Consider the following 13,726-nt stretch of genomic DNA (forward strand, 5'->3'; position numbering starts at 1 on the left):
GCTGGAACATTTTTTTTATCAGAGTGATTTATCCATTCGCAAATATGTCAGCACACTTCTCTTGCTATGAAAGATGAATATGTCTGTTTATAAATAATAAAAACACATTTTCCTCCAAACCTACTGCAATCAGATTCTCCTACACACCTCAGGGGAATGTGGACGGGCTTATCCCTACAAGGCAGGGTGAGGGTTTTTTTTTTTTGTTTTGTTTTTTGTTTTTGTAAGAAAGAGGGCTGCAGTGCGTAGCACATTCAGCAGTGTGTCATCCTATAAATCAGAACCCTTGGCCACAGGTATCCCATAGATCACACAGTCACACCATGGTGTCAAGCTGAAACAGCGGATGTGCGCACCACATGCCTCGCTTCCGCAGAGCAAATCAATCACCTGGAGCATCTAAGCTGCTGCCGGTGCCACCTCAACACACCCTGCCCACTTCCCCGTGCCACCTGCACCATTCCACAAATTAAAAGTCGCTCACTGCTTTTACCGCTCGGTCTACAAACACTCGTTTGCCAACAAACCAGGCTTTAAGCTTTTCTACATGAATTGATTAAAAAGCTCTGGCTTTAAGAAATGACTGGCAAATGAATTCAATTGCTTCAGATGCACGGCTGGCAGCAAGGTGCCACCTACACCATTCTATCTATTTATGACAGAGCGCAGGCCTTAGCTGACATGACAGGATTAAAGGAGCATGTAGCATGAAAAAAATCACCACAGACATTCAGGATATGTGTCATCAATAAATCAGTCTGGACAGTGCAAAACTAAAGGGGCTTTAATTACGACTGCATCCATCTCGGGAAGCATTATGTTATCTTACCTAATTAGTGCGCGAGTTGTAGGGTTTTCTTCAAACATGATGGACATTTCTTCCCCAGTGACTTTCCCCCTTCGACTGCAAGGCCGGGAGAGTTACATTAAGAGGAACACGAGCCCAGAGAAACATGAGCTCTATTTGTGCTTTAATTTCGTTGCAGCCGGTCAATCACGGTGTGAAACGGAACGGACAGGCTCGACTTGGCATTGACTCAGGGAACGATCACGTTTTGAGTTTGCAGGGAGGAGAAAGGAAGGCAAATAAACCCACAGAAAATGCTCCAGAGCAATAGGCTGTCACACATCTTAAGGTGGCCTCACAATCAATATGCATCAATAAGCATTTCACATCCCGCAAGTCAGAGCACCTCTGTATAGTACTTAAAGAATTGAATTGAGCTGAGAATGGTTAGTGGTAACTTCAGTTTTTTTTTTTTTATCAGCAGTCACTACAAAGGACAAGGGCAGCAGAAGCAAAATAAATATAAAAATAACTCTGTTTATTTCTAAAAAAAAAAACAAAAAAAACATTTTTCTCAAATAACGATCTATGAAGTGTCCGTCTGTGACTTATCCTCAAAAATAAAATGTAAGTATCCATGAAGTAAATAGGCACTATTTTTCCTGCAGCGTGTAGGAAGATAAAGCAAAAAATAAATATGGATTGAAGGACTTAACATTTTCCGTCCAATCTCACACATCCTAGCAGGGTCAGTGGGGGAGCTGGTGCCCATCTCCAGTGGTCACTGGTCAGATCACAGAGACACACCAGACCAGCAACAATGCACACACACACTTATACTGAAGGGGAACTTAGAAAGATCAATTTACCTAACAAGTCATGTTTTTGGACTGTGGGAGGAACCCAGAGTTCCCACAGCAGGGGAATCATGCAAACTCTATTCGAGCTGGGATTTGAACCAGGACCTTCTTGCTGCAAGGCAACATGAATACACTTATTTTTTTTAATTTTGTTTTCTTTAGTGTATAGATCTAAGTTGAATCTACAGAGTGTTTCCTTCTCTGGTGTACAGGTGTCCTACCTGTATGAGGCGTCCTTGTTCTGTCTGTAGCGTATTCAGGTCCTGACCAAGGCTGCTCTGCCCCCGGCGCAGAGACTCGTAGTCCATCTTCAGCTGTCCCGCATGGGCTGACAGCTTGGCCACCTCCTCGGCCAGACTGACCAGCAGGGCCCTGTCCTGACCTTTGACCGACTTCAGGTCAGAGTCGTGGTCAGTCAGCGAGTGGAGCAGTGAGGTCTGCACACCCTCCAGCCTCATGAAGTTGCTGTTATAGTCGGGACAGTTGGGGTCGATGAAGATGTTGATACGAGAGCCGTCGCCCCTCTCCACGGTGACCAGCGCGTTTGCTTCATCCTGATTGGTGGAAATGTGGGGTAGGCCGTCAGACATGGGCGGGGCCTGGTAGTGGTTCATGAAAAGGATGGTGCCGGTTACGGTGACGGCCAACAGCACGGCCACGAAGAGCAGGATGGTGCAGAGCAGGTAGCTGCAGCTCATCCTCTGGAAGAAGGAGAGACAAGAAAAGAATGTTAGGACAATACAAAAATATTAAATCATAAGAAGTGCTTTTTTAAAAAACAAAAAAAAAGAGATGACTTTCATCCACCGTTGCAAAGATGCTCACTCAGAATAATCAAATTCCAAACCTCTATGAAATGAGTTTCACAAAGGCTAAAAATTTTTTACATTTGTCTGGTGAAATAATGTCGAGTCCTTCAGCTACTGCTTTTGTTGTAGTCTCAATCAGAGTTTAACATCTCTAAAAAGAAGCTTTTCAGATATGTTTTTTTTTGTCTAGATGCATCACATGCCATCAAATTTGCTCTTGCGAAGTGCAAATTGAAAAATCGATGACGGTTTAAGACGTGGGAAAAACTGTTCTAGTCAGCATCCATGTTTTCAGATGCGAGACGAAATGCCAAAACTGACAATTTTCTGTTTTTGTCGCATTAAAACCACAGCCCTCGATTTATTCATTTTTTCGATGATCCAACGAACACGGACCACAACTAGACTGAAACTTGAGTTCAGGTGGGAGATAATTGAGGAGAGGAAGACAATTTTTACAAACACACACACATACAATCGCAAAAAATACATAAACTCTGAACACTTTTGCAGGCTACTATAAAACGGAAACCCTTTATTAAGGTGAAAATGAGGCTCAGGAAGGTTGTAGCTGAACAACCAAATCGCAGAATCCTCGTCTGACAAAAGCCAAACTGTAAACAAAGCCGGCATTAAATAAATTATAGGGAGCAGAATAAAGTCACAGTTAAATTTTTCACCCACATCAGGAGAAATAGGAACAGATAGACTAGCACAAGAGCCCATTATGCATGATAAACAATGCGCAACTCCCCCACATCTTCCTCATAATGAATCAGGAATTGGTCTTTTTGCCGTTTCTTTTTCCACACCAGAGGATGTCCCATATGAAAATATGTGGGCTGATGCATGCAAGCATGTTTGTTTTCTATTTTTACGAGAGCATGAGAGCGACTACATTAATATGGAAATTGGCTGCGGAAGCACACTGAACCCCGGCTAATAGAGGACTAACGGTCTGCTTTACGAAAGAGCTTTATGATTCCTTTAAAGTTAAGAGAATCAATTATCCTCAGCAGGGGAAGTTCCTGCTGAACTTTGTTTACACACAGTCTGTGGGCACGGATCATAAAAAGATGTAAAAACCCATGACATGTGGGGGTGTTTTCCTAACAAATCAAGCCCATTTTAAAGCTCTCCTTAGACCAACCATGAAGCCTATATGTTGCACCAAAAGGAGGTCATGTGGCCTGAACAAGCATAATGCTCCATCAGTAGGCATAGGGGTTTATTCAATACCCAAACTGGTGGTAAAAGATTAGGTTTGGAGAAACTTCATCATGTGTGATACCCTTCTGAGTGTGATGTGTTAAAATAACTCATAAAACGCATGAAAAACTAATTAGGACTATTTTACGTAAGTATTTTAAACAAGATATTTTAATATTTATTCATTTTATCACAGTGCCACAGGCCAGAATCAATTGGAAGAATTAAAGATGAGAAAGTCTTTTCGACATTTGAGCAAAAAACATTTTCTGATAGAGGCTTTTTTTCAGGTCACAATTTAATAAAGATTAATTAAATTAAATAAAGAGCAGGTAGCAGGATTAGTGCAGGCCATGCAATGTGGAGAGAAAACAAATACATTAAGAGAAAGATGCTTCCAGACATTCAGAAAAATTAAACAGAAATCTTTAGAAAAATCTGCTAAGTTATACGACCCTTCAGTTCTCAAAAAAATAAAAAAATAAAAATAAATTATTGCATTTCAGAAAATGTATTTTTTAAGACCACTGTTAAAACAGCTATGGTTGCAGACATGACTTGAGACGCAGACTTGAATAAAAAACAGCCGTGTCCTATTTTAAAGCCCAAAGGAGTTTACACTAGATCATGCTAGTTTTACAGCCAGTGGCACAGGCAAGATTTCATTGCCAAAAGCAAGAAACTAAATACGAGAACACTATGGGGAAAAAAAGGAAAAACAAGACTGTAGAGTTGAAAGGATGAGAGCAAAGAGCAAGAATATGGATTCTAGCCCACTTTGCAAAATAAACAAAAAGCTGCAGAGTAGCAGATTAAATGACCCAAACATACTTTTTCCACAAAAGCCTAAATCCATAAAAACAAAAGTTGCAAGACATCATGGTGGAGGCAAAAAGTATTTATTCTTCTTTGATAGACACCAGTATTGGCATTTTTGTTCTTTAGATCTTTCCCATTTAATAACCATAAAAACTCAAATTAATGTAGAAAAAATGCATTCTTTACTCTTCATGTGGCAACATTTCCTTTGGGTTTACCAAAAACTTTACCAAAGCATTACAGTCAAACCAAAAAGTCATCGGTTATGGCGGTGAGTACAGACGCGTCGGCTTGTGGGCACCTTGGTGTATTTTTATGTTTGTTTTGTCTTTTCCTGGCGCATCTAATCCACGACAAACTCATCGACATCGGACTGGATAGACATCAGATCTGAGGCAAAAACATAAGTTACAAGTGGCTTTTCACAGACTCCACATCCCTCCATAGATAGCTACACCACCATTTTCCAATGAACCAGATTCTTGTGAATTGCTAAAAAATTATTTTTTCCTGGAACTTGCTAAGAAGCATTTATTATCTAAATATTGGTGGACATGTATGTATATAATCCCAGCCTGTATACACAGCTTTGGATCTGAACAAGAAAAAAAAATCCAATAAACTTATGCACATAAATCTTGTTTAAAATATCACAGATTGGTGAAAAATATTTTCAGCCTGAATGTAGAACATTTGAAACATGTCATTAAAAGTTGAATTATACTAGAAAACTCATGCTCGTTCATGGTATGTAAATTTCTAACCAGAATGGTAAATCATATTTCATCTTTCTGAAAGTTATGTTACTCTTGACTAATGATATTCAGTACATGCAAATAAAACAAACCCTGCACTGCGTCGATGCACCTGTGTTGCCCACTCAATTTAAATGTCTGGTGTTTTATGTACGAGCACAATCAGAACATGTACTCCCTGCCAAACACTTGTATCAGAACCAGTCAGCAGACACACACGCTGAACAAAAAGAAATATACCAACGCTTTTTCAAACCCCAACAAATCATCAGACAGCGGGAATTAGTTGAACATGGCACCCTTTGGTTCCCAGATCTCACTTTACATGTGAACCGCGACATCATGAAGAAATCTCAGCATGCATTTTAAACCCGTAGCAGCTCCGAGATTTTAAATATTTGTACGTGTATCAGCATAGCCACGGTATACATTATGCGCAGTCTGCAGAACGACAGCAATATAACATTAAAACAGTTTCCAAGAGCTCTGTTGCCAGCAGGCCAAGACATTAGTGGAACCCATCACTGAATATTCATTACCAGTATACCGACTGCTAACATGAAAAAAGATAAACGTCTTAGGTGTCCTAACAGTAAGAGGCTTGCATTGCTGACATCTCCATTTTTAGAATATTGAATCATGACAGCTACTGCTCAACAATGCCTTATTATACAGCATTTTTTTCCCCACAGTGAATCGAATTTATCACAGAGTACCACTGCAATTTTGTTCTGGTCGAGAAACATAATGACAAATAAAAAAAAATCTTATGTCTTATGCCTTAATTTAGAATTTGTGGTGAGCTCGGTAGGTAGTCCATCCGACCCCCACATTGTGGAAGTGGCTCCAAAATATATCATTTTAATTGCAATATTTTCTGCCAGAAATCTTTTTTTTTTACACTTCTAGCAAGATGTGAATCCAAGACTTCACCCTTTGACCTTTGAAGTCGATGAAATGGCACCATTTTTGTATCGGCTCCAAGTTTACTTCGTCTCCTTTTCAGTTGCGTTGTCACTTTTTGTCCTCCTTATTTCACCTCTTTTTTTTTCCATGTCAGTTCCCATTTAGTTTATCACCCTGCATTTTCAGTGCTTTTGCTTTCAGCTAAAACATAGCCTTATTTTTACACTAAGCAACTTTTCTCTGTTATCTCCTCTCTCTTTTTCCCCATCTTCTGTGCTACACTGCATCTTCGTTCACACGCTGTACCACACACTCCTAATTAGCCCAAACAGTGCACCCATGTCTTCAAACCAAGTGTTTTGTTGACCCAGGCATCCACCAAATACTGAGTCTCTGACTCTAACTTCATCTCACATTCTCTCTTTGCAGAGAAACCCTGCTTGAAAATACTTTGGTTATTTTATGAGGTATTTACCGAGATGGATTATGTCAGGGTGCTGCAATGCTGCTGGAGGTCACACATCAGTAAAATGTAATTAAAACGCATAATAGGAAGCTTTCAAATATGACTTCAGGGATGACTTTTATGGGTGAAAAATCTTTGAAAAGAAACTAAGCTCATTAATTATTCATTCATAGTAAATTTACATGATATCCAAAATTGTAACAAATGAAATGGTTGGAAACTGGTCTGAGCGTAAAGGTGACATGATGCAGGAGTTTGAAGAGATTGACTATTGTGGGGTTTTTATTGCGAACGCAGATTGACATGAAGTCAAACAACGAAATGGAAAAGCGCAAGAAGCACACAATTTTTCTGCTGCCTTATCAGTTTGATGGTCAATGGAAAAATAACATGCAGCAGCAGGAAGCTTCATGTCCCCACAGAATACATGGTGTCTAAACTCTTCTTCAGAGCTGCTCAGTAATGACAGAGACTGTGATACAGAAAAGCTCTTAACACAGATTTTTCTTTGTTACTTTTTAAAAATGTCTCCTGCTGCATTAGGCCAGTCTGTAATTAGTAGTTGACTTTCAGATTTCCTCTGGTCTCAGAGGGATTTGTGGGGATAGCTGGGGGATTCTGATGGACAGTTCTTGAAAAAGGAGAATCAGAGAAAATTAATCTCTATGGAAATGACTCATCCCGTCACACATGAGAACTGGCAGACCTTTGTTAGATAAAAGACTTTAAAGTGGCACAAAAGAAGCTTTTACCAGTTAGTTTTTCTAGTGTACCTTAAAGAAGTTTTGACCCATTTGTTTTTATGTTTTAGCCACAAACTGAATTATTTTTTTTATCTGGATTTTATGTAATTTCAGTATAATTGTGAACTGAAAGGAACATAATACAAGCTGTCTATATTATCTCTGTCACGTCATTGTGCACTTGTCCTTTAAACATCAATGGCATAGGAAGACATCATTTGACAGAAAAATAACATCACCGTCACTTAAGATTTGACAATGTGAAAAAAACCTATTCAATCACAATATATATCGGATCGCTGGCTTTGGTTTATTTGGCATGTTAAAAATGGCAGCATCACAGTTCCCACACACTTATGTATATCAAACATGTCCACCAGAAATACAGAAACAATACAACTTGGACTCAACTACGGTAGGAATGACTCGGTAATAACTCAGGCCATCCACATACTTCACTCACCTCTGCATGGAGAATGCTCGAAACATTAAGTGAAACTGGCAGCATGAATTGTTTTTGTGACTAATACAGCTAATAATTTAATTTACATTCAGTCAGCATATTCTAACATATATTAGAAAAAAATAAATACATTAGAAAAAGATGGTGATACGATAAAGTAGCAAGTAGCTAAATGATGAATTTCACATCTTTACTTTTTTCAGCAGTGACAACAACTGGTCACATTTAAGCAGACTGCAAATTGCATTGAATAAGGTTGATTATACAATGATGTAACTGGGAAAACTGGGAAAAGATTCTAGGTGTGAAAACTTTGGCAAGACACAAAATTTTGCCCAAATACACAAAACCAAAAAACAAACCATTCAGAAAAATATGGAGATTTTCTTCAAACTGTGAAGGAAGTTACACATATTCAAACATTAAACTCGTAAAAGGGAGTTTTTCCTCCAGTTTTCATGTGCCTGCATTTTAACATACACTTTTACATTTGCATTCAACACACACTTGTCGCCAAATCTCTCATATAATCAAATCCCCTTTTCTTCCTCCCATCCCATCACAGAGTTCAGGAAATCTGCAGGGCCTTATCCATCTAATGCCTGTATGTATCTGAGTACTCAACCTGAGGTCACGTCACCGCCGCTGCTCACTGACAAAATGTAAAGTGTAATATGAAATAATCCTTCACACTGCCGGCATGCAGCCAGGAAGCGGATTGTGATGAGAACCAATTGTCAGTGATAGCTAATCTCCCCTGCACCTGAGCCAGTCACTTTTCATTGAGTGCCTCCTTTTTTTACTGGAAGGAAAGGGGAGGAATATACGCCAACAATAAAAAAAGAATACATGGAACAATGAAGGGATTCATTCCACATCATGCTGCATCTGTTTGAATGCAAGCATAAACACAACATTGCAGGGTTGAGAACAAGTTTACTTGATGTTTTTTTTTTTTTTCTACCTTAATCTTTCCCTTTAAAGATATATCAAACATTTTCTCATTCCAGCTTCTCAAACGATATGCTTATTTTTTTTAAATTCATGTTTGGTTTTCTCTGAGAACTTACAGAACATAATAGCTTATGTTCCGTAAGATCCTTAATAAAAACAGTCACTAAAAGTCGCTCACCAAGGGCAAGAATGTCACAATACCATGAGCCTTTAAAGCTAGTTTTATAGTCAACCAAGACACTGAAGTGGACAAAAAGGTGTGTGTGCCAATTGTGCCGTCCTCACCCCTGCAAGTCACACACCTTTTGTATGTTATGTATGTTGTGTTATTAAAACGGCTGATTTAAAAGTTATTCTTGCAGAGCAGGTTCATCTGTACGAGTATTGATAAAAATCCCTGTATGAGTTTTCATTTTTGGAGAATACTGCACCAACATATGCGTGCAGAATAAATGTTCAACTATAACTCAGCCGAAATGATGGATTTGAATAATTGTAGAGGTATATTTTTAAATGTTGAATAGTACCTTTAATCACACAATTGTTGTCATCAATCAATAGCCATAATTAACTTAAATTAATAATCTAATCCAATTTTGTTTCAGTTTGCTGGTATGGACTTGGCTTTTAAGCATAGTCTGCCATTTTTTAACAAAGAGTAATTTCAGAAACTTGATTTGTTTAGTCCAAACTGAACTGATATCATCAATGGCTACAAAAACTATAGTCAATGTGTAGGTTTCAAAACGGGCATCCAAATTAAATTACACACACACACACACACATATATTTATAAATTGTGGTAAGTTCAAACCTGTGCAAGCATGTTGAAGCCATTTCGTGTGCAATCATGCCACAATTAAAGAGATACATGATTCTAAGCCCGAACTGTGTTCAATATTCATGTCCATAATAAATATATGTAGCTTTCCAACCAGAACTATGTGCGACGTGGAGACTGGGCCTTACCTTGGCCGGAGTCTCCCTGGCGGTTTCTGAGTCTGACCAGCGATGTTTGAGTTGAGAGGAGCTGGGCACACATTCACAGAACGTCTGCGTGAAACAAACAGACAGGGCCACCAGTGTTGGCGTTTGTTCAAGTTACATGTGCAGTCAGGCATGCAAGCACATGCACACAAACATGCAAGCGTGCATGTGCGCGCACGCACACACAGATACTGAAAGTGACATATGCGTGCCTGTGCAAATACCCACACTGGGCCACTGGTTTTGGATCAGCATTCAAGTAGCTGAGAAATGAAAGTGTTGCATGTGTTATGTGAACCAAGCAATCACATCTAATCTAAAATTGTTGTTCGGCGATAAAAGCTGCTCGGTCTGATAAAATACAGTCGCCTACACGCGAATATGTGCAGACAGAAAGACCCAACAGGCATTCTCATCATGCATGACTGAATTCAATTGTTCATGAAAGAGGTTTCAAAAATGCCTCATCTATAAAATTAAAGGACTTTAAATTGTTGGGGAAGTGTTAGTGTGCAAGCAATTGTTCAGGCATGCAGCTGAACGTGGGCGTTAGTTTGCAATATCTAAATATTTCACTCTTCAGTATTCGAGCTTGTTTGTGCTTTCTGTGTGCATTTGTCTAGAAGTCATTTTAGCTGCGCTACAGATAAAAGCAGAGTAATTATGAAAGCAGCATCTTTCTGACAGAGCCATGGGAGCACGCTGCTCCATGACCTTAAACACTACTGCTCCCACAATCGAATTGCTCAATTAGCCTGGGACAACAACACCAACACTAAAGAGCATACACACACACACGCACGCAAGTTGACAAATTTAGTGCATTAAAAAAAATAAAAGGAATGTTTGCAATGAAATTTGTTCTTTCGCTTTGTACAATAAACTTGTATATATGCTAATATTTGACATATTAACTTAGACCCCTTGAACTTTCTTTGGTATTTTATTATATTAAAAGCAGGCATTTTGGTGTCTGTTTTCAGTGGCAAGTGACTGAATTCAGGTGTTATTTTATCCATCTCAGTGTAAATACAGTAATTTTTTCAACATCTTTAACGTTTGTCAGGGAATGTTGGTAAAATAAATTATCAGAAAATTATTGCTACTAACTCTGTAGGAGCTACAAAGATTGACAACTCGGGTAGGAGGAGCTACTGACAGTTGCTGTCGCCGTTCTAGGAAGAACGGCAAGAAAAAATGAATTATGAAAAAAAAAAGCCATTAAAAATTAAAATGTCTGTTTCTAATTTTCCACATGTAAGTGGAACAGCAAACATATTGAAGATGATGAAATGGTCAGATGAAATCAAAATATGTGGCAGAAAAAAACCCCAAAAAAACAGAGCATATCACACTGAACCCACCATATAAATTGTAAAAGAGGGAGTGGCGGAATCAGCTGTGAGTATGCTTTTTGGTCTTCAGCAAAGAAGAAAATTGCCTTAGGAGCTCACTACATATTGCAACCACACATTTTTCTTTGCAAGTAAACATGGACAAAGAAATGTCCCTTTCCGTGTCCATCTATCACATAAAAATTGCAATAAAACACAAAAGGATCTGTGATTGTAACATGCAAAAATGTAAGCAATATGAATGCAATGGCAAAGAACTGTATGTACATTAGATGACAATGTGAGCAAATAACACCAAGAACAGAATAAGCAGCCAAAATAGATAACTTTTTGTGCATTGAAAGCCGGGCATGTTCCATTTGAAGAGGATAACAGCTGTCCATGACGGTAGCAGTTAGCTATGGTCTGCATAATAGTCTAGGGTGGAGGAAACAAATGAAATGATCCACTATGAAATATGACAGGCATCATTGCTCCAGCCAATACAGTGTGCTAATGAGAAGTCAAAGCATTTCAAGCTTGCTGTTATCAGGGGCTCCTCTTCATTTTGTCCAAAAACAAAAAGAACAGATTGTCTAAGTGACTAACACTACTATGTAACATCATTTTTTTTCCTCTTTTGAATCACATGAGGTGAAGGTTGATAAAACTGTGCCAACTGCTAGACTACACCAAATCGCATTGTGAGGAGCCTTCCTGATGCCTCAGGTGTTGGGTTTGAATCTTGACTTTGCATGTTCTCTTTGAGCATGTGTGGGTTTTCTCCAGGTACTCTGGTCCAGAACAACAGAAATGTTAAATTAGTAGCGGATCCTACATGGACAGCGTGCACAAGCATGAATGGACATGGTCGTTAGTCTTGTGTTTCTCTGTGCTGGCTTGATAATGGACTGGCAACCTGTCGAGGGTATGCAGCACGCCTCTCATCCTGACCCTCATGAGCAGAACAAAGCAGATGTACAACACAAATCAATGAGAGAAAAGCCTCTATGCTTTCAGTCTGGCCATCTCCTCAGCAGGTATCTGGTCTGTTACATCAATGCTGCCATTCAACTAACAAGGCAGAATTTCTCTTGGTCTCTTATTATTACTTTGTAGGCAAATAGAACGAGGATCACAGAACAATGCATGGTAGTGATTATTACATCGGCAGTGAATTTCTTTACAGCACACCTGAATCAGCAACTCTTAACTCATGTAGTTAAGGTCCAAAACACTTACCAACAAGACAAAACTCTCACTTTCTGAGGTCATGTAATGAATTAGGATCAAGCAGTGAACTGGTCTTCCCATTATGTACTTTATACTTTCAAGATAAATGAATAAGCCATCAAAGTTGTTATAAAGTGCTTTACAAAAGGTTTTACACTACTTGAATTTTCCCCATTATGTCAGGCACAAAAGTTAATTGTTTTTTAATAGGATTTGATCAAATAAGGCAACATATGGGCTGCACAGTGACACAGTTGGTGGCAATGTTGCCATGCGTCAAGAAGGTTCAAATCCCAGTCTAGGGTCTTTCTGCATGGACTTTGCATGTAATCCCTATGCATGCATAGATTATCCTTAGGTACACAAAAAATGTGACCGTTACATTAATCTGTCTCACTGAATTTCCCTTAGGTATGAGTGCGTGTATGTGCATGGTTGCGTAATTCTATGTTGCTCAAAGGTAGACTGGCAACCTCTCCAGCTTCACTGTTGCATCTCTGTTTCAGTCTGTTGGTAACGCCAAGGTACTCGTACTCCTCAACCACATTCATTTCTTCTCAAAACATCTACTAATTCTGTACGCGACACATGGCCTAGTGGATGACCAACAAGGAGACAGTTAACCATAAACAGTCTGATTTTAAATTTGCCACAAACTATATGAGAGATACTGCAAAAATGGAGGAATGTGCTCTGGTCAGAAGAGATCAAATGTGAACTTTTTGGCCTACAAGGATCTACATAGCAGAAAAACAAACTGCACATCACCCTGAACTCACCAGACAAAGTGGTGGCAGTTTTATGTTGTACATTTCCGATTAAAAGATGAAAGGGTCAGACTTAATGGAAAGATCCATCAAATTAATAGATGGAAAAACAAAAATCCATTACAGGCTCTGTGCATGATGGGATGGCCAAGTTGAAGTCCAGACCTAAATCCAATGAAGGAAGATTTAAACGTATTGATTCATGGAGGTTCAATAAACACATGAACCACACTATTCATATTCTTATTCACAAAAAAAGAAAAAAAAGGAAAATGTATGATTTTCCTTTGACTTCACAATAATTGGCTTTTCGTGCACGCCTATTTGGGATGAGACCCCCGAGGCGGAACCAGAACATGCTAGAGGGGCTATACATATTTGAAATCTCGCAATAAAAGATGAAGAGTTGGAGGTCTGGATTTCTTGAACGTGCCTAATCCCAAATGAGCTTAGATGGACGGACAGACGGACGGACATTTTGTTCACTTTAAAAGCTAATTCTTAAACGGATCGTAACTCAGCCTAATTTACAGGAGTGCTGTAACTTTTCCAGTGCACATTTCTAAGTTTAGACTTCATTTATATAATATAGTCTGGTATAACTTTCTTGGAACAATTATTTATTGTGCAAATA

At 38.9% G+C, this 13,726-nt stretch overlaps 1 protein-coding gene across 4 annotated transcripts in view; it reads right to left on the bottom strand.

Annotated features, from left to right (window-relative positions):
* The window catches only part of LOC106936583 (fibrinogen C domain-containing protein 1-like), an 81,204-nt gene that overhangs the window by 26,894 nt on the left and 40,584 nt on the right, over positions 1-13,726 (bottom strand). For 2 of the 4 annotated variants that reach the window (XM_015017675.1, XM_015017674.1), the window contains 2 exons: positions 9,741-9,824; positions 1,869-2,348 (listed from right to left, as the gene is read on the bottom strand). In XM_015017675.1, coding sequence (XP_014873161.1) covers positions 1,869-2,348; positions 9,741-9,824 — 564 coding nt within the window. The remainder of the gene's footprint in view (positions 1-1,868; positions 2,349-9,740; positions 9,825-13,726) is intronic. The other 2 variants (XM_015017677.1, XM_015017676.1) reach the window with 1 other exon arrangement.

The sequence above is a fragment of the Poecilia latipinna genome, unplaced genomic scaffold (genome assembly GCF_001443285.1).
Source record: "Poecilia latipinna isolate Pla-1442-1.1 unplaced genomic scaffold, P_latipinna-1.0 Scaffold2177, whole genome shotgun sequence".
In the NCBI taxonomy this organism is placed as follows: domain Eukaryota; kingdom Metazoa; phylum Chordata; class Actinopteri; order Cyprinodontiformes; family Poeciliidae; genus Poecilia; species Poecilia latipinna.